Source organism: Glycine soja, chromosome 12 (genome assembly GCF_004193775.1).
Source record: "Glycine soja cultivar W05 chromosome 12, ASM419377v2, whole genome shotgun sequence".
Lineage (NCBI taxonomy): Eukaryota > Viridiplantae > Streptophyta > Magnoliopsida > Fabales > Fabaceae > Glycine > Glycine soja.
Window position 1 is genome coordinate 1,273,270 of NC_041013.1, and position 21,011 is coordinate 1,294,280.

General features: G+C 31.3%; 2 protein-coding genes across 2 annotated transcripts; one reads left to right on the forward strand and one right to left on the reverse strand.

Annotated features, from left to right (window-relative positions):
- Positions 1-850: 850 nt before the first annotated feature.
- LOC114377958 (D-xylose-proton symporter-like 2) lies at positions 851-9,540 on the reverse strand. Its single transcript, XM_028336441.1, has 14 exons — positions 9,303-9,540; positions 8,419-8,516; positions 7,343-7,421; positions 5,444-5,503; positions 5,215-5,281; positions 5,011-5,135; positions 3,658-3,759; positions 3,103-3,471; positions 2,966-3,013; positions 2,800-2,862; positions 2,108-2,188; positions 1,790-1,888; positions 1,490-1,627; positions 851-1,117 (listed from the first exon to the last, which is right to left on the reverse strand). Exons 1-14 carry the CDS (start codon positions 9,333-9,335, stop codon positions 986-988), a joined length of 1,494 nt encoding a protein of 497 aa, XP_028192242.1. The 5' UTR covers positions 9,336-9,540; the 3' UTR covers positions 851-985.
- Positions 9,541-15,308: 5,768 nt separating this feature from the next.
- LOC114378621 (probable methionine--tRNA ligase) lies at positions 15,309-19,882 on the forward strand. Its single transcript, XM_028337267.1, has 15 exons — positions 15,309-15,579; positions 15,697-15,841; positions 16,046-16,199; positions 16,350-16,505; positions 16,866-17,096; positions 17,171-17,314; positions 17,475-17,565; positions 17,961-18,067; positions 18,190-18,304; positions 18,552-18,679; positions 18,800-18,865; positions 18,979-19,107; positions 19,222-19,365; positions 19,454-19,574; positions 19,723-19,882. The coding sequence occupies exons 1-15, from the start codon at positions 15,465-15,467 to the stop codon at positions 19,788-19,790; spliced, it is 1,914 nt and encodes a 637-aa protein (XP_028193068.1). The 5' UTR covers positions 15,309-15,464; the 3' UTR covers positions 19,791-19,882.
- The last annotated feature ends 1,129 nt before the right edge of the window (positions 19,883-21,011 follow it).

A 21,011-nucleotide genomic window follows, 5' to 3' on the forward strand; every position in this document is an offset into this window, starting at 1 on the left:
AACCGATGATGTAATCATGAGTATTGTGATCATGTGTAACTCTCACTCGGAGCTTCACTATTAACACTTGCATGGACACGGTCCTATTGTTATTGTACCTATCGATTATTGTATACCCCGAGGACGTGTTTGGCGGCCCTTGAGAATCTGTTGCACGTCTTATGAGAAAAACATTATGAAAGTTTATTTATTTTTTTCACTTGACTAAACAGTAAACACAGCTTAACACCTCGAGTTCTCAACTATATCATTGAAAACATATTTTATTATAAATGGTTGACATTATTGGAGAATACTATCAAATGTTCTTAAATATAAAAAGATTTTCTTTTTACAAAAAAGTATATATCCGATGCATTCTTAGTGTGATTTTTCATACAACTTGACCATAATTCACAATAAAAACTTATTTATTTATTCATTATTCAAAGTCCCAAATAATGTTTAATGGAAGTGTTTAATGATTTCTATAATTAATATTTTAGCATGTGAATTGCATAAAATAAATGTTTATGCTTCTAAATATATGAATTATATTATAATTAAAATATGTAATAAATAAATATTTTTGAACATATTATATTTTCAATTTATGGCAAATAATTTATATTATGGTACATTGTTATTTTTAGTTATTGATTATTTTGTTTGAAAAAAATATTAAAATTTAAGTTAAAACTAAAGATATTGAAAATGATAGACCTAAAGATATAAGAAAATAAGTTAAATCATCCTACTAATATTAAATGCATAAAATAATATATCATACATGTTAGAAACACGTTTAAATTTTGATGATAATATATATATATATATTTGAGATTAGTACAAGTTATAACTTTTTAAACCATTTAATTGATAAATAAATAAACCTATATTCATCATTACATATTTTTATTAATATAATATGTGTCATTACAATATTCAAGACAAGTTGCAACAGAGTACTAAAAACAGATATTTATAGAGGCAACAAGGTGACTGATTAGAGGCATTTGGCCTCAATCTCCTCTAGTGTAAGCCCCTTGGTTTCTGGTATAACAAGGTATATGAATACAAGAGATGTCACCGCTATTACACCAAATGTGTAAAACAAAATTCCTGCTCCCAATAATGCCTGAGAAGAAAACAAAAACAAAGTGTCAGGCAGGAAATTTTAATGAAATCAATGGGTCCACCGAATAGGAAGTTCAAGATGATGTTTCTGAAACAGCCAAGCACAGTAACGAAAACAAAATTCTTTTCACTGCACAGCCTAATCTACCAAATAGAATGTGAGGAAAAGAAAGAGAAAAAGATCCTCAATACATTCAATTGAACACCAATTTAAATCGACAAACAAGGTCGATGCAATTTATATCACATGCTTATGAATGATGATGAGACCAGATTTTGGTGAAATATGGCAATCATATGATTGATGATGGTGAAGATGACACATTCAAAATATATGGCGATTTTATGATCTCCTGTTCAAGATCTTCATCACCTTCAGTGGGGAAAAAGCAAATGTCACCAGGGCATTTGCACCAAAATTGACGAGTACAGCTATACTTAGTCCTCGACCTCTTAGGCGCAAGGGGAAAATCTCTGCTATCATTAGCCAACCAATTGGACCAAAGGAAATCTGAAAAAAGATAATGAAGAACCATTTAAATAACACTGCATGGTATAAGAATGATACTGGATGTAAGCATTACGATAAGAAAGAATGGTACTCCTTATCTCAGGCTCTAAGTGAGACTCCAATATATTTGATCTAACGAATGCTATAAAAAAGCATATTCACCTGATAACTGCCTACGTACAACAGCAGACCAACTACAGCAACAACTGGTGTATTATCCAAGAAAATGTAATATGAACCCAGAAAGAATAAAGAGATCACCTGTGATACAAATAAACACGAGTTCTTAAATTTTTAACAATGATCAACCATGTCACAATCATTCCTCTCTTGTAAATTAGCTAAGCTGAATGACCATCCGTGCAGCACTGATTAGCAGATTGGCATAACCCTCTCAATTTGAGATAGAAATGAGGAACTGAGGAAGTTTTCTCTTCTCAGGATATTAGTACACAATCAAAGAAACAAGAAGGAACTTACTATCCCTGAAACTCCCCCAAGTAGTAAAGGCCTTCTTCCAAGTTTATCAACAACGACAACAGCAACTCCAGTCATAATCAACTAGAACAGAAAAAGATGGTTAAACATTTCGCAAAAAGAAAAAAGAGAAGGAAGGGGTGGGGGGAAGACAACGACAATGGGAAAATAGACGATTCAGAAGTAATGGTATCACAGAACTTGCTCTGTTTTTAACAAAGACTTGTTTCAGAACTAATGATCAAGAACTTTTGCATAAACATTGGAACTCACAAACATGATTCCTCCTTTGAAAAAGTGAAATTATTTCAAAATGAAAATACAGAAGGTAGTGTCAACAAATGTTTAATATTCTAATCTATTAAAAGTTACCAAAAAGAAAAAGGAATTTTCTCCTCGTTTTGATAGAAGGATTTATTAAGACACACATATACTTACATGCATAGAATTTGCAGATACAGCATGTATATACACTAAGCTCATTGCACTTTATAAGAACAACGGAAAGAGTTGGATGAAATCACATTTCAAAGCTTGAACAATAACATCATAAGGACAACCCATAATTCAAATTTGTATGTTGTAGAATACCTTGAGCTATACATAACTAATGAAACAGACAAAAAACTACTGTAGTACTGCTTTGTTTTAACACAAATTCACAATTACTAAGAATGTGAGGAAATAAGATCTACCTTAAAAACCCCAAGGAGAATAGAGACTCGGGTTGCATCAGATGCTCCAGAGAATCCTGCACTCTACCAAATGGATTCAATTGCAATGTTATTTTACTTCACCAGTACAACATAATAGATTATATGAATCTGCAATAATTTTCCTTGACTAAAATTAATATAATACCTGAAAGATTGATCCAGCATAGTAGAGCACACTAGGTTGCCCTGTGATCTGTCATAATTTGCAGCCTATAGTATAAGTATACTGAAATGCTGGCAGCTCTGATAGTTTTTACCATTTTATTGGAGTGATTGCAATACCTGCTGAAACAAGACCAATCCTGCACCAATCCAGAGGGCTTTCAAGCATTTTCCTTGGAACAGTTCTCCAAAGGTAGCTTCTTTTTCTTCACCTAGATAAGAAAGTTCTGCCAGAATCTCATCTACTTGCCAAGGAATGGAATCATTAAAAGCTTGACCTTGAAGCTGGCACAAACTACGAATTGCTATGTCTTTTGAATTCTGAACATCCCCTTTTCCTTGTATAGCACGTAAAAGTAACCATCTAGGAGAAGCTGGGAGCCACCACATTCCAAGTCCCATGATTATTGCCACAGGACTACTAACTCCATACATATACCGCCACCCAGCTACAGTTTCAACGAACAAGCTACCAATTCCATATCCTGCCTGGATAAATGATATGTAGTCATTTTTCGTAATACCAAGACGTTCAGAACTGAAAGCAATTTGATAGAATATTATTTCAGAGGAGGCTATACAGTGTTAGAAGGAAAAATTCAAAAAATTTATTCACTTATTGCATTTATAGAACACACAAGAAAATTTAAGGTCATCCCAGACTGAAGAACTTACAACCATCCCAAGTACTATAAAGAACTCTTTTAGAGATATTAGTTGTCCACGTATTGGTGTTGGAGCTGTCTCTGCAATGTACATTGGAGCAGCATGCATTGCCTAAAATAGATAAAATTAAAATCATTTATCTTGCTTGAGAGTTAATAATAGACAAAATATACAGCACATTATTTAAGTCATATCAATTCACAGATTCTTCAACTAACAATTCCTTTTACATAGGAGATATAAGGTGGGTCGGATGGTTAAGGGAGAAGGAAAGAGAGAAAAGGTCACGGGTTTGATCTCCTTTGCTAACAAAACTAACATTCCAACAAACTAATATTTGCCGATAAAAAAAAATTCATTTACATGCAAAATAGTTCATTTTTTCTTTTCCCCTTTCCTTTTGTTAAAGTTTTATTCCATTGTAAAAATTTCAAAAATTATTTTCTTAACTGTACATGATGATATGTCCCATAAAATAGAAGAGTCAACCTCATAACCCAGTGAATTGGTTTTCATTGTTTAGATAATATTGATAAAACAACACTTTTGGATGTGTAAGTACCAATAAAATGGTGTTTGATTTAAATTGCAAAAAATTAACGGTCTTTCTGTAAAACATTCTCCGCTCTCCAAATGTGATTTTCTACCAGTGAAACAACAAATGTTTCCTTCCAATTGTCAGACATAATATCATTATTGTTTAATAGCATGTCTAAAATTATCTCTTAGGATTAGGAGTCTAGTATTAGTATAAGTGCCTTGTCTTTTGTAACACATTTACAACCATATATTTATATTATGTTCTAGTATTCAAGGTTTATTTTCTCTTTTCTTCATTAGTGTTACAGGGGTCAAACATATATAATATGAAAGGATTTTTTAAATTTATTTCTTTTCCTTTTACTTGCTTTTAACTTTTTTTCCTTTATTTTGTACAGTTAAATCTTGTCTGAATAGTAAAATTATTTCATTTAAACAAAACTTTCCATTAAATAATGAGTACATGGGAGTTTCATGGCATACCCATGTCCCACCTCCTTCTACCTCTGGCCCCTTTGGGTTGAACCCGCCGTTCCTTGTGTTCAAATTCAATTACAAAGAATGAAGGGAAGCAATAAATTCCTAAGGACTTGGGCATAGAAGTTCTAATATCAAGTCAAAAACCAACTCTCCTAAAAGCTTCAGCCGTTAGGTGCACACCCACAAATCATTATTTGTTACAAGACAAAAGACTGAACTACATCATCAATTGTCTACCTTAACCAACCAGAAATTAACATATACAAGCTTAGAAGTAGCTTTCGGGAGAAAAAGAGCATGCCAACAAGCTTAGATGTAATATTTGGGAGAAAAAGAGAATACCAGTCCAATTCCTGTGCCAAATACAAGTCTCCCAAGCACCAATACAGGAAAATTAGGAGCTAATGCTGTTACAAGGGCTCCAACAAGATAAACTACTGCAGATCCAATCAGCTCCTTTCTTCTACCTAAAAAATCAAATTTGTCACACCAGTTTCACCCGGGAAGGAAATAGCAAAAATGATAGCTGACAAAAGGGGAAATTACCTAAGAAGTCAGCAACATTGAAGGCCAACACGGAGCCAATTAAGGCACCATACAATGATCCACTAGTCTGCAAAAGACAGTAAATGCCATTGCCCCAGTTTATATTCAAGATCAATATATATATGGAGTAATTTCAATTGTGAACAAATGTGTCTAATCATAAGAATGACAATAAGACAATGTAGCCATGACCAAAGAAAAAACAACCAATAATTGAATTTAAACTTACAAGAAGACCAATTTCAACAGAAGACAACTTGTACCAAGATACTCCACTTAATGTTGGTGACTGCAAAGTACACAAGCAAACCATTGAAAATATACAACTGAATATTAGCTTCCAAAGAAAATGTTGAGTATGACAGCTAGTTCTCAAAGTAACAAAAAATAGATGTCAGCATAAGAATCTGTATTTCTGTATATTATACTAGAATTAGGAATACATACATTTTAATTTGAATAAATGAAAAGACAATTATACCATAAGTCAGTTCTGTTATACAATGAAAAGGCCTACACTATTATTGTTGCCAGTGAGTAGACTTCCCAAAAGCTCCATTCTGAGATACTACTAACTCATGGGGAGAATGAAATCCTTATGTCTTTTTTTTTTCATTTGGGGAAAATGAAATCCTTCAAGTCTTTTTCTATTAAGAATGAATTACACACTAGAAGACCGTGACCCATACGAATAGCAATGGTAACAAGGAATCTACTTAACAGAGACCTGTTTCTGCCAGCAGTTTTCCACTATGAAAAACGACAGACTATACTGAAAAAATAATTTGTAAGAGACATAAGTACATAGCAATAGATTCCTTAACAGGTATAAAACCTATTACATGTCCAGAATATTTAACTACAGAAAAATTGTGCTTATGTAAGATTTTATCATGAGTATTTTACTTACTGATTATGAGAGACTTATTTGTTTTAGTATACTTGCTATAAAAAATTGGAACTAGAGTGGATGAAACATGAAGCCCTACCACATATGATACAGTAATAGGAATCTAAATTGCTAAGAGCAATAATGGGAAATATCTACAGTCAGCCTGTTTACTATCAATAAGTTTTTGGAACTAGATATAAATTAACTAAATTAAATACTCGAGCATTGGAGAGAATTGTGTTTTACTACACACATAAAACTTGATACATAGAGATACATAGAGTTACAATACATTAAGAGAGTACCTACAGGATAATACATCCTTCAATTAGAGATATTATTTTGCTAACTATAACAGTTGACAACTAACCATTACATGTTTAACATATGGTAAATCTAACAGATCCAAAAATGAACAAGTGGATTGTCTAAGGATAGCATGCCACCTCAATAAAATTCATCCATAACTGAGTGGAAATGTATAATTAAAATAAACTTATGTCTAAAACTGATGGTTGCAATAAAGATCATGACAAGGTATGAAAAGCAGGATGCATAATGTCCATTCTTAAACTGTTTCCTAGATATTTAACCTTTTGAGACTTATGGCAGTAAGGCAGGATTAACACCAATCAAGTAAGTATCAAACAATATTTCAAAATTTCGATACGTCTTATAACAATGATGATCACACCAAGGAAATAGATTTAAGGTTACAAACTACAAAGTAAAAAAATCATTCGTAATATAAAGCTGTAATCATATATTTTTTTCTCATATAAATCTTGTCCATCATATCTCTTGAGCCAGCCTTGTTGTACTGCTCTTGCACCTGTATCTCTCCCTATGACTTTTATAGGGCGGAAAATATATCTAAACAATATAGTCACTGTAAAAACCCAATTAAAGAGATCAAGTAACTATTAGAACTGAAAATGCATTACTGGTTGAGCCTCTGTGATATGGATCTAGATAATGCAATATATGGATTATGATTTATACAACTAATCACCATACCCATATCTAATGAAGTATATGGAAAGCATTACAGATATACTATTATGAAAAACTACTATACTATAAGATTATACTTCAAACAGACGAAAAGTAACTAGTGATAATACAGCAGAAAAATCTGGAATTTTTAATATCAGGAAATTATTAAGGGTGTTACGCCACCAAATGAATATTATAAAAATGTTGAGTCAGTACCAAAATTATAGTAGAAGGGTGTACCTCAATGGAAATGGTTGCCGAAGATGTGGCACCAATATCATAGCCAAATAGTAGGCCACCCAAAGCTGGGAAGAGAAATCTGAGATTTTTAAAACGTATTTTAGGTAAGACTACAGGCATAGACATCTTTTATTCTTCTTCTTTTCCACTCAAGGAAAATGAATCACACTATCAATTCAAGACTCATAATCAGAAAATCAATGGGGGCATAACATGAAATAATGCCATTTTTCTTAATTGAAGTTGTCAAATTGTTTCATCAATGTCAAGCAGAAAAATTATAAAGAAAGACAAAAAAATTACAAGATATATTCACAAAATTCAATCCTATAGCAAGTTATGCAGCTAATTTATTATTTTGATAAGGCATGAGGGTAACTAAAAGCTCAAAGTGGAATAGGTATGTGGACATCAAATGATTTCCAAGAAAAAGAACTATTCAAAAGGTATATACTATTTGCTCTATTCAAGAATTTGAATTCCACGAGAATCAATTTTCTTTAAAATGAAGGAAACTAATCCTCATCTATTATAACCTTGGGAGCAATTCATTGTCATGCTGCCTACACCTTCACCCTCACCACCACAACAATAGTTAAAAATAAAATATTAGTATTTCATGGAAATTTACTAAGAAACCAAATATGACAAGCTTCTTTATCTAAATATGTAGCTAAATATTTCCAAAAGGACATAGGACTCTACAAATCAAACAGCTCTAATGGTGGATGAGACATAAATCTGTGATGTAAAAAAAAAGAGTAATCACACCTTCCCTAGCAAAATGCAACGTGCAACAGCCATCCTCAGCCTAACCTTCAAGAGTAACATCTAACACATTTTTCTACCCAGTAAACATGCTCAACATGACATCAATCAAGAAATTATAGTCCTCAACATAACACAACTTACAGTCTACAAAAATTAAAGTCCTTTAACAGAGCTAGTCCAAGCTAAAAGCTTGTCTTTATGTAGGTATCTATTGTATTTGTATGTTTTGAAATACAACGAAGACTGATAGATTTCCTAAGCAATGCATTAAATTAACAAAAAAATAATTAAAAGCTAATACTCACGGGAGAATTGCAGCAGAGACGGAATAGCTTTCAGAGTCATGAACCCCATTAAGCAGAGGCTCTCTTGCACTCACAATCTCACCACCTGACCTTGCTTTCTAGTGAAAGTCAATGTGTTTCAAGCGTTATGAAAGGGAAAATAAACACCAAAAGATAGCAACAAATTAGTTTGGTTGCCAGTAAAACAACACACAGCTCTGCATGTGTTAGTGTGACAGTATCTGACTGCAAGCATTCAGCCTATTCTTATTTCATTTTTTTATAGAGACAAAATAAATAAATAATCAAGAGCTAAATGCGCATAATTCTCTGATTTCATTAAAAAAAATTAGCTGATAGGCAAGCAAGTACAATTATAAAAAAAATTGATAATTTCAATTCTGTTATTTCTATTGACGCTCTCTCAACAAAATATTCAGCGAAAAAAGAACAATGGAAAACAACAGCAAAACTGCTTTGTAATGTGCTTGCGGTAATCCAAGACTTGACAAATCGTATACTTTAGAGTTCAGAGACAACGGGTGTCCCTCAATGGTCATAGATTAATCCTGCTCGTGGTGTGTGGTTATCGTTGGTCCAAGGAAATTGGCATACGGACGGAATCGAACACCAAGTGTATGCCAATTTGAGAGCATGAATGCCAGAACCCCTAATGTTCAACTTGTTTTCTTTTAGCTCATTTTTTCAGCCCTTTTTCTTTTCTTTCTGAATTTCATCAGTTTCCTTCCCTCCCAATAGTTTTTTTTTCCTCTCAGAAACCAAACAAAGTCTACACATACTAAAAGGATATATATTCATATAATTCAAATTCAGGGTAGATGCTGATCAATTCCAGCCCAAAGAAGAAGAAGATATAATAAAAAAAAAAGTGATAAGAAAAGAACCTTTGCGACGGGTTGCACGGGATCAAATGCCATTGCTTTTGAGTTTGAAGCTTTGAAGGTTGAGAGAGAGAGTAGTAGTTGAAGAAGAAGAAGCGTATAAAATATGAAGGAAGAAAGAAACAGTAAACAGAAAATTAAGATTAGAATTAGCAGACAGCAGTAAGAGAAGATGAAAGAAATGAGAAAAGGGATTATTCATAGTTTGCAGTAGAAACTAGAAAATTGAATTTGATCAACAAACAAGTTGGCTGGCTGGTAGGACGCACGTGTCTAAATTCTTTCCACAGAACATCACATATATGTACGTAATAATTATTAATTAACTATTGACATAATAAAAAGATGTCTAATATTCACTTTGTATTCGCAATAATTATTAATTAACTATTTGGTGATCAGTTTTTACATTGTCTTTTTTATTATATATACAATGACTACTGTAACAGTTTTGAGCTAAAAACTTTATATAAACTACTCAAATCTCTTACCATTAGCTCAGCATAGCTATTGGGGTTTTTATTTATTTTCTTTTTAATCCTTTTAGAATAAACAGGTAAGTGATATTTTTTTTTGTCTTTAACTCTCTGATACATCAAACGAAATGGATTTTGATAACTAATCTGAAATTTAATCAAAAAATAAATAAAATCTAATTAAGAATTACTTTTGTTAAACGTTAAATTTAAATACTATTTGAACAATTGAACATTTAAAATTAATATATGTCACATATAATACGTGGGAGGATTCAACCTTTAAAATTAATATATATGTTACATATAATATGGGGGAGGAATCATTGAAGTATAGGATATCGAAAAGCAATGTAAAAGCCTGAAAGGAATGCTCATGATCTCATTTTATTTTATTTTCGCTCTTTTCGTCGATGGTGTTTGTTAATCTCCATGGATTTTTCCTTCTTTTTTTTTATGTAAAAAGCACTTTCCATGTGACAATAGTAGGTTATAAAAATATTGAAGTGCAAGTAGTATTATAGTAGTTTTTGGTTATGGAAAGAAGAAATTAAAATTTAATGGGTACTATTAAAGCAGCAGGACTATGGCATGGGTGTCTGTTTTTGCTTCATTTCTTTGCAAACTGGAATTGTCACTATATATATATATATATATATATATATATATATTCAGTCTTTTTTTCACTATAGTCCACTATTTATATACGGTCACGAAGCTGGCAACGTTCATCCAGTGATCTCGAAACCTAACAAATTTTGGTTCATTTAATATTCATAATTGATAACGTGATAGATACACCACGTGAGCATGTGAATGGTGGATAGTAATGTATATGAGTAATATTAATGCTAATGTATATGAGTAATTTAAATATAGTCCTATTAGTGACGATACATGCAGTAATTAACTTCAGAAACGCGTCAAAATTTTAATTCAAGGATAGGCATCTTACTAGCTTGGTACTTGGTAGGTAGTATATATACAGGAATGTTTTGTTGTTGTTAATATGGTTGAGTATATCATATTGAACACCAGAAATCCACTTTCAAATACAAACTTATATAGAGTAGTTGACTGACGAGTGACGGATACAAAAGTGATGGAAATGAAATTTATATGAGAGGGTAGCTTTTGGGTACACTTGTTGATTCTCACTGTATCATATGGATTAGAAGATTATGTCTCTTGCCTAAGTTCTGACTAGTTCGTAATATAATGATGTTTTAAGCGATAATAGTGATGAGATAACTATTAGAAAAGGGTAGCAGCTTGAAGCCCTGATTTTTAAGTACTGGCTAGCTGTGGCAATCATAACAACTACTCCATATATATATTAATTTGACACTTAATTATTTATAATTAGAAATTAGAAATAGAGAAAGATCGAGTAATATATGGGCCTCAATATGCAGATATAGGATTATATATAGTTTCAGTGATTGTGTTGTAGTGGATGTCACATCCACTTGTTAAAAGTACAAGGAAACTAAACTACTGATAAAGCACCTAACTAATAGAAATATCTTCCATTACCCAACCCCCAGATGTTAAAATTAGAGATTAGAGATGTTATACGATCATCAAAACCATGCCCGAACTAACTACCAGCACCAACAGAATACAACCACATCACATCGTGACTTGTGATATAGTCAACTACGTACGTTGAGCATCACCTTGTGTTCCCAAAGCGTGGACATCACATAGAGCTAGTCTTGGCTCTGAGATTTGACGCTAAGAGACAATATGCTAGTTGTTGTTTGAGAAGAAATATTTGAATTAAAATAATGTGATAGAAGTTTGGAGTCTATGCTAATTTTTTAAGTTTTCCTTTCCTTTTTCTGCTACAGTACTGTTTGTTGCAAACTGGGTATTTGCATGTGAGCGCTAGCTAAGTGTGTGGCCCGTGGATAAAAGTGTTGTTTATCTGACTTTTTTGATTGAGGACCCTAAATAAGATTGTTGTTAATGTGACTTTTATGAATGATAAATGTTATTCCATCCCTTATATGAATATGTTGCAGGGTGAATGTATATGATTGAGTGTTCTATGAATGTATCTATAACACTAAGTCACCCTGGTGGTGGTAAATAAGATTATGTAACTCTTTGATAAGAAAGGATATCGGATTCCTTTACAATCAAAAGAGTGGTGATAGGTCCTTTGATACAAAAGGACAATATGTGTCAAAAATGACATCTCTTCAAAAATATGAGTTTTAAATCTACCATAAAAGGCTGGGGAATTGTTTGGGACACCTAGCAATTTTTCAAAATGTCAAAAATATCATTTTGGTCGATTTTCATTGTCCAAAAATGAGAGATAAGCAAAAAAAATGATATACACATACCAATCAACAATCCGTATGACCCATACAGATTGACAATCCGTATTATATCTACGCATTGTCAATCCGCATAGGATTTTTTTTATTTTTTTTCAAAAATATAATTTACCTACATTGACACTCAAACCAAACTAATAGACATTATGATATAAATAAATAATATTGTTATATATAACACTAAATTTTTTAATTTATATTTAATGTATATGTAAATTTACATAATAAATTTTGTGATGATTATTTTTTATATAATAATTAATTTATTTACATATATAAATTATAAATAAAAATGATAGATTTAATAAATATTTATAGATGTAAGAAAATATCAAATTTATTTAATTATCAATTGCTATAAAAAAACATCTAAATACATCATTCAATTAAATATCATATTTATTTAATTTTTAATCATTATAATAAACATCTAAATACATCATTCAATTAAATATCAAATTTGTTTAATTATCAAATTTTCTTATAACTAACAAATTTAATATTTTTAAAATTTGATTTCAATCATTATCTTAAACTAACAATCTTATCATATTTTAAATTTTAAATTTTGGTTTCAATATCTTTTATAACTACAAAATCAAATATATTTTTAAATTTAATTTCAATCGTTATCTTAAACTAACAATTTTATCATATTTTAAATTTTGGTTTTCATATTTCTTATAACTAACCAATTTAATATATTTTTAAATTTAATTTCAATCATTATCTTAAACTATCAATCTTATCATATTTTAAATTTTAAATTTTGGTTTCAATGTATTTTATAACTACTAAATCAAATATATTTTTAAATTTGATTTCAATCGTTATCTTAAACTAACAATCTTATAATATTTTAAATGTTGGTTTCAATATTTTTTATAACTATTAAATCAAATATATTTTTAAATTTGATTTCAATCATTATCTTAAACTAAAAATCTTATCATATTTTAAATTTTAAATTTTGGTTTCATAATTTTTATAGCTAACAGATTTATTGTACAATTAAAAATTATGTTTCAATATTTTTATAGCAAATTTTAATCATTAAAAATTTTCATTTAAATATTTACTGTAACTAAAAAATTTAAATTATTTTTAATTATGATTTTAATATTTTCATAAGTAACAAATTCAATATCTTTTAAATATTTGTTTCGATCTTTTTTAAAAGTTAAACAAATATAATATAACAATATTGAAAATTAATTGTTTCACCAATCTAATCTTAATTTTAGCAATCTAACCTAATCTTAATAATAACTAATATATATTTTTATAAATAAAATCAATACTTAACATATAAATCATAAAAAATTATAAAATTTTGCTAACATTACACTACGAAACAATTTAAATAATAATTGATAAATAAAAAAATTTCAAAAAAACATATTTAGAAGAAGAAAAATTGGAATAAAATTCTTCAAAAAAAAAATCCATACGGATTGACAATGATTCCGTAGTGGGTTTTTTTCAAAAAAAAAAATACCATTTTTTTTTGTTGGAGAGGAAGAAGAAGAATCATAGAGACACGGGAAGCGGAGGAAGAAGAAGAACCACAAGGAACAATTATGAACACGGACGGTGACATGAAGAAGAAGCACTGTAGGAAGAGGAAGACGAACAAGAAGTGAAAGAAGAAGACCGTAGGAAGAGGAAGAAGTAGATGAATGGGTCAGTGGTGGTCGTAGGAATAGGAACAAGAAGAAGAAGGATGCATGCGATGACCGTAGAAACAAGAACAACAAGAAGAAGGTCGTATGGACAAAATTGTAATTTTATTTATATTATTAGGATGAAAGACATTTTTACCATTTCATCCTACGTGTTGGGTGTCCCAGCAAAAATGCTGAGTACACCAAGTAACAGTATGATGTACTAATGTAAAAATGTGTTGTGTTTGACAATGGGACCAGAGCCCAAACTTACTACCCTGATCAAAGCTACATAAGAAGGAAATTGCTATTTGCACCATTTAGTTTCCTAAGTACACCCCATCCCTTCCCTTTAGTTTTTAATTATATTCACTGTATCGTTATTCCTTCAAAATAAAATAAAGTTAGAAAATAAATAAAATTGCCACGAGATAAACCAAAATAAAAAGTACCTATTCTGGGATATAGTTCTGGAAGTTATTTTGTTTGAGCTAAAATTGGTTGGATCCAATCTTTAATTATTGGATGTGCAAGAGGGGGAAGCTTTTGCTCTTTTACAATAGATGTTGACATGTTGTGGCTCGTTGAACTTGGTATACAATCTGTTATCTTTGAGACATAAAGATTGTAAGTTGCTTGTTTTGTGCAGAAGATAAATTCTCAGAATGTGGAGTTCTTGTTAATCATATTAACCATTAGGGAGCTGCTTGGAGCTAATATTGGCTTTAAAATTCAATATGTTAGAAGATACATGATTACGTATCCTAGCTATGACATCGATCATCAACTCTAGTCATCACATTTTTTCTTGTATTCCACGGTGTATTTACAACTCCCTTGCTATGAAGATGAATTGATTTTATTGTAATTCAACCCTTCTTGTTTGTGCATATTTGTAACTCGTCCAGAGAAATTTTTTTATTTATTTTGAACAACTAATTAATTTAAATATAAAATTCAGTATTATAAATAATTTCATACTTGTTGTGATTTTCTATCAAAAACTATTTTTCAAACAATCAAATGAAATATATCATTTTAACATTAATCTTTATCTAAGATATCCAACTATAAAATTTATTCTTATAATCAATTATATATTAATCAATAATTTCACTATTAAAATAATATATTTTGTTGTTAGTAATACAAATACATTTTCGGTCAATAAAGAACTATATTATTTATGTAATATTTTTATAATAGAATCTATAATATTATTTTTCCTCTATCTCTTTTTATTATGTCAATTGTTTTTTATTCAGAGTTTCATTTATCCATAATTGAAAGACAGGACTAAAAACAAATTACTATAAAAAAACCCTCTATAATATATAGAGTTACAAAAAATATTAAAATAAAGAAATAAAATACTACTTATAGTTATTGAAATCACCTATTTTTTATTTTTTCAAGAAATAGTTATTGAATTTAATTATATATATAAAAACATAAACAAATTTTATACAATAACGGAAAACTTGTTAAGCAAGGTATACATTTAGAAGAGGTGCTACGAACGAGTTGGAATACCTAGTCAGTCAGTTGTTACACACAATAGTCAGTTCGTTACAAACACAAACGCCGGCCTCACCCTTCCTTACTCTCAGTTTCTCAATCTCGCCGCCGGCGGAACTGCTTCATCTCTCCGGGGGAACGCAACCGAATTCTTTTCCAATGACAGAGAATCTGAAAGCGCCGAAGCTTCCCGTCGAAGGAAAGCGCAACATTCTCATCACCAGTGCCTTGCCTTACGTCAACAATGTTCCTCACCTCGGAAACATCATTGGATGTACGTTTCATTCCTTCATTCAATTTGAATTTAATCGATTTAAATCCATGATTCAATCTGTGTATTTATCTTGCGTGCGTTGCCGAGGGATTAAAGTATTGGTTTGATTTTGTTTAGGCGTGTTGAGTGCTGATGTGTTCGCTCGCTACTGTCGGCTTCGCGGTTATAACGCTATTTACATCTGCGGTACTGATGAGTATGGAACCGCCACTGAGACTAAAGCCATGGAAGAAAACTGCTCTCCCAAAGAGATTTGTGACAAGTATATGTGTTTCAACTTTTTAACTTTTTTATTTATTTAATCTGAGCTGTATATTCTCGCTTACTTAGTATAATGATTATAATTATATTCAAACGATCTTATTATTTAATGATGTGGTGGACTAGGTTTGTCTTTTGTTTCACACTGATTCATTCCTTGGGAGCGAAGTTTCATTAACACTCTCAATTCTTTGTGTATTTGTAGATACCATGCTATTCATAAGGAGGTCTACAATTGGTTCAATATAAGTTTTGATGAATTTGGGCGGACGTCATCCCCTGAGCAAACTGAAGTTTGCCAAGCAATTTTCAAAAAGATATTCGAAAACAAGTGGCTATCCGAGAACACAATGCAGCAGGTTCTTTGGCCAAACTGTATTTATTTCATATTTTGTTGGTGTGGTCATTCTCTCCTTGGTTGAAAGTTGAAGGATAGTTTCCTGATGTCAAATATTTTCAAGGATGTTATTATTATACTTTGCTTTACTTAAATGCCTATTGTATTTCAGCTTTACTGCAACACCTGTGAAAGGTTCTTGGCTGATAGGCTTGTGGAGGGAACCTGCCCGACTCCTGGCTGCGAGTATGATTCTGCCCGAGGAGACCAGTGTGAGAAGTGTGGAAAGCTTCTAAATCCAACAGAATTGAAAAATCCCGGATGCAAGGTTTAATCTTTCTACTAAATTTTAACTCTATGTTTTGCTGGTTGATTAATTAATGGTTTCATTCCAATTTGTGGAAGCATTTGTTGTGATTCTCGTTGATGATCTTTCTGAATTGAATGGATTTCCGAGTTGGAGTTTTTAATAGCTCTGGGTTTCATACTTTCATTGCACAACCCCATTCCTTAACTTTTGTTTTCCCTTTGCTGAGTTTCCTTGGTTCTTTTTATACTTTTTTGTTTTAATCATGCTTTCTGGAGCACACACGTTTATTTATTTGTAATGTACTAGTACAATTATGGTTGTGTTGAGGTAGATGAAAGTTGATAACTTCTTAGATGAGATTTTTGACATCTGTAACAGGTTTGTCAGAAAACTCCTCGTATTCGTGATACAGATCACTTGTTTCTTGAACTCCCCCTATTGAAAGATAGATTGGAAAAATACATCAGTGAGATGTCTGTGGTTGGTGGATGGAGTCAAAATGCTATCCAAACAACAAATTCATGGCTTAGAGAAGGGTTAAAGCCACGCTGTATTACAAGGGATCTAAAGTGGGGGGTTCCGGTTCCACATGAAAAATACAGTGACAAGGTCAGTTTTTCGATTGACTTTTTCAAAATTTTAGTTGTTTTCATTTTTTAAATTTATGTGCTCTATACTGGAAGGTTTTCTATGTATGGTTTGATGCACCTATTGGATATGTCTCAATCACTTCGAGCTACACACGTGATTGGGAGAAATGGTGGAAAAACCCAGAGAATGTGGAGCTGTATCAGTTTATGGGCAAGGACAATGTGCCATTCCATACTGTAAGTTGGTGTCTTTATACAATTTGAGGATTTTTATGCTCTTATGTTTACTTGGGACGATTTATGTCAGTATCTTGTTTTCTATCATTTTCCATCACTGATCTTTAATTCTCCAGCTGAGTTAAAAGTTCTTTGTAATCTGATGGAATTTATTCTTCAGGTGATGTTTCCATCTACTCTACTTGGAACTAGTGAAAATTGGACTTTAATGAAGACTATTAGTGTTACTGAATACTTGAATTATGAAGCAGGTTAGTTATCTGAGTTGCAATGGTTTCGGTCAGCTAGTTTTGATAAACTTCTCAAAAAGCACTTATAGATGAGAGAATAAAATGAATGAAAGAGGTAAAATAAATTATTATTTTTGCACAAGTTAAAATCAACTTATGTCTTATGTACCTGAATTTTTTAAAACCATCCTCATTTCATTTGTCCATAATCACTTAAAAACTTGTATGGGTTTATTTTTTGAGTTAGGAATCAAATACTTATCTAAATTGAACAGCTCACATGGGTTACAAGTTAATCCAAAAAGGGCCTAATGATGCATATAACCAGACGGGTGACTTTCTTTGGAAGTAAACTGATAATTATTGACATTTGGACATTATGAAGTAACTAAATTTTACTGAAAAATTATTTGTAGGGAAGTTTTCTAAGAGCAAAGGTATCGGAGTTTTTGGTAATGATGCGAAAGATACTAATATTCCAGTTGAAGTATGGAGATATTACTTGCTCACTAATAGGCCGGAGGTAATTCTATTTTAAACATACTTTATCAATTCTATTTTACCTGTCTTGTCTCTTGTGAAACATTAATGGATATTCTATTCTCTTCCCATTTATTGAATCTTTGAATGGATTTTGCGTTGTAGGTATCAGATACGTTATTTACGTGGTCGGACTTGCAAGCTAAATTAAATAGTGAGTTATTGAATAATTTGGGCAACTTTATCAACCGAGTTTTGAGTTTTATTGCCAAACCTGCAGGTTGGTCAAACTCTTTCATCATTTTTATCTTCAAGTGTCTACTGATTAGCTGCTACAAATCCTGAGAAATTACATTCATTAGTATTGTGACTTTATATATTTTGACTATTGATAAATAGTTGTCTTTTTTCACCGCCTTTAGAATGTGTAATGATCTATACCTATTACTTTCTTCAATATTCCACTGTTTATTTCATTTGCTGCTTCTTCCTGTTATTTGATACACACATTACTTTGTGCTGTGAAGGGCAAGGATATGATTCCATTATCCCCTCTGTTCCTGATGATGTAAGTGGTGACTCCCATGGTCCGACCAAAAAATTGGCTGATAAAGTTGCTGCATATATAGACCAATACATAGAAGCAATGGAGAAGGTAATTTATCACCCTTTTGAAACAACATGATTTGCTAAATTTAATCACTAGAGTGCATGGTCTTTTATTTTAATCTAATTATTATCAGTTTGATGGCATTTCCTTTTGCAATATGTTAAGGTTAAACTAAAGCAAGGGTTGAAAGTCGCAATGAGCATATCCAGCGAGGGAAATGCATATCTGCAGGTAACTTTGGAGCTGCTATGTTTGGTTCCCCCCAACAACATATTCACTTTTTATATTATATTCATGCTAAATGGCTGCCTACGTTCTGAATCCTTTTGCAATTAAATTTATAGGAAGCTGAATTCTGGCGCCTCTACAAGGAAAACAAATCTCTCTGCTCCCTTGTCATGAAAACTGCAGCTGGGATTGTATATCTTCTTGCTTGTTTGTTAGAACCTTTTATTCCATCTTTCACTCTTGAAGTAAGTTAACTTCCCTGTGTATCCATATTGCACTTGCGACAGTACGTTTTAAGTTTGGTTAGTTATTCCAAGACATTCTCATTCTCAGTACTTGTCTGTTTTCTGGCATTGAAGGTATTTAAGCAGCTAAATTTGCCTGTGGATACACATGTTTCACTTTGTGACGATAAAGGAGACATTGATAGGGTAAAAAGACCCTGGGATATCATAAGTGCTAGTCATAAAATTGGAACACCCAAGCCATTGTTCAGGGAACTGGTAAGTGGCCTGCTTTCTGAAATTTAATTAAGGATTCAAGTTATGCTTTTACTTTATTGTCATTGATGTTTTCAAAATTGTTGACCAGAAAGATGAAGAGGTGAAGTTCTACAGGAAGAAGTTCGCAGGAAGTCAAGCTGATAGGATTGTGCGTGCAGAGGCCGAAGCTCAGAATGTTGCTGAGCAACTGAAGAAAACGAAAGTTTCAGGTGTTTTTCCCGGCTCTTCCATTTCTAACAAGTTTAAAGAAGTTGGCAGGAAGTCAAGTCGTTAGGATTCATGTGCATTATTTTTCTTAAATAGATAACAGAATTGTTCAAGATTACTTACACTGATTAGGGTTATTGTTTACTACAGATGGCAATGTAAAGAAAAAACCAGCAAAATCGTTAAATGAAGTCAAAAATAAAGCTGAATCATTCTGATAATGAGTTGTAGTTTAAACTCGCATGAAATAATTTGGGGAAGAGTTATACGTACGAAGAAAGACAAATTTAGCTATGGTTTTATATCGTTATTGCTTTTCCAACCTTTATAATGCATGGATTTTGTACTGGCTCTTGAGGTTTAAATAGTTCTGCTAGCTGTACGTTGACTGTTGAGAAGATTTTTGCCACTGAGGAACGCAAGCCAATAGGTATAGTATTGTTTTCAAGTAAATGCTCTTTAAATACACTGTAAAGAGCACTTAAATGGAGCAGTTAAGTTTTAATAAATACTCTCTTTACACTTATTATGCAGCAGTAGTCACAATGATGACGATAATAAGTTGTCACGATAATGATGATAAAAATGTGATTATTAATTATTTTTTCTTGGAAAGATAAATATTATAAAATGTTATTCAAAATTATTTTTTGACATAATCTACCTATATTCTAACATTATTTGCTTTGTTGTCTAATGTGCACCTAACATTAGATATCTTATCATGTACTTAGATAGTGTGTGCTTTAGTTTTGTTTTTCTTCTCCACAAAAGCTCTTAACAAAATAATGAGCTTATTTTAAAAAGGTAAAGAAACAGAAGAAAAAAAAAAGAGTTTAAAAAATAGTTGCTTTGAGTAACTTAAATTAAGTTTTTTTGGCAACTTATTGTAAGTATATTTTAATACCCTTTAGGTACCCCAAACATACTTTTGGAGTCCTAAACTTAATTTCGTATAATGTTTGAATTCTCTAAAATTTAATTTTGCAACTTGCATTTGAGATAAACTCGGATTTGAATCATAAGCAAACAATTTGATGTTTTTTTTATAAATATAAGTATTTTTGATTTGTATATTTACAATAAAAGCATGAATTGAAGTACCTTTGACTTTGATTGATATTATCCTAACAAATTTCATTTTATCATCTTACTTTTTGAGGAAAAAAATATCTGAACGTAAATTATGTTACAGTAAATTCATTTTTAACAAACTTAACTTTACAATATACTTTAGTTTTAAATTTATATTTTTAAAATTTAATCCAAACATGCATTATACAAGTACAACATTAAAATCTTACACATGTCATTTTTAAATATATAATCTATATTTTAAATTATGGTAATTAATTTATGTTGTAATATAATATTACTTTGACTTTTTATGTCTTAAAAATATTGAAATTTAATTTAAAAATAAAATGAAAAAGATAAAT

Excerpts from the sequence above, each read along its gene's own strand:
- LOC114377958 (XM_028336441.1), bottom strand. The coding sequence starts at position 9,335 with ATGGCATTTGATCCCGTGCAACCCGTCGCAAAG. Across the intron at positions 7,422-8,418 it reads GTCTCTGCTGCAATTCTCCC|ATTTCTCTTCCCAGCTTTGG; the intron begins GTGAGTATTAGC and ends TAAAAATCTCAG. Across the intron at positions 3,760-5,010 it reads TTGGCACAGGAATTGGACTG|GCAATGCATGCTGCTCCAAT; the intron begins GTATTCTCTTTT and ends TATCTATTTTAG.
- LOC114378621 (XM_028337267.1), top strand. The coding sequence starts at position 15,465 with ATGACAGAGAATCTGAAAGCGCCGAAGCTTCCCGTCGAAGGAAAGCGC. Across the intron at positions 17,566-17,960 it reads ATACTTGAATTATGAAGCAG|GGAAGTTTTCTAAGAGCAAA; the intron begins GTTAGTTATCTG and ends AATTATTTGTAG. Across the intron at positions 18,068-18,189 it reads TGCTCACTAATAGGCCGGAG|GTATCAGATACGTTATTTAC; the intron begins GTAATTCTATTT and ends TTTGCGTTGTAG.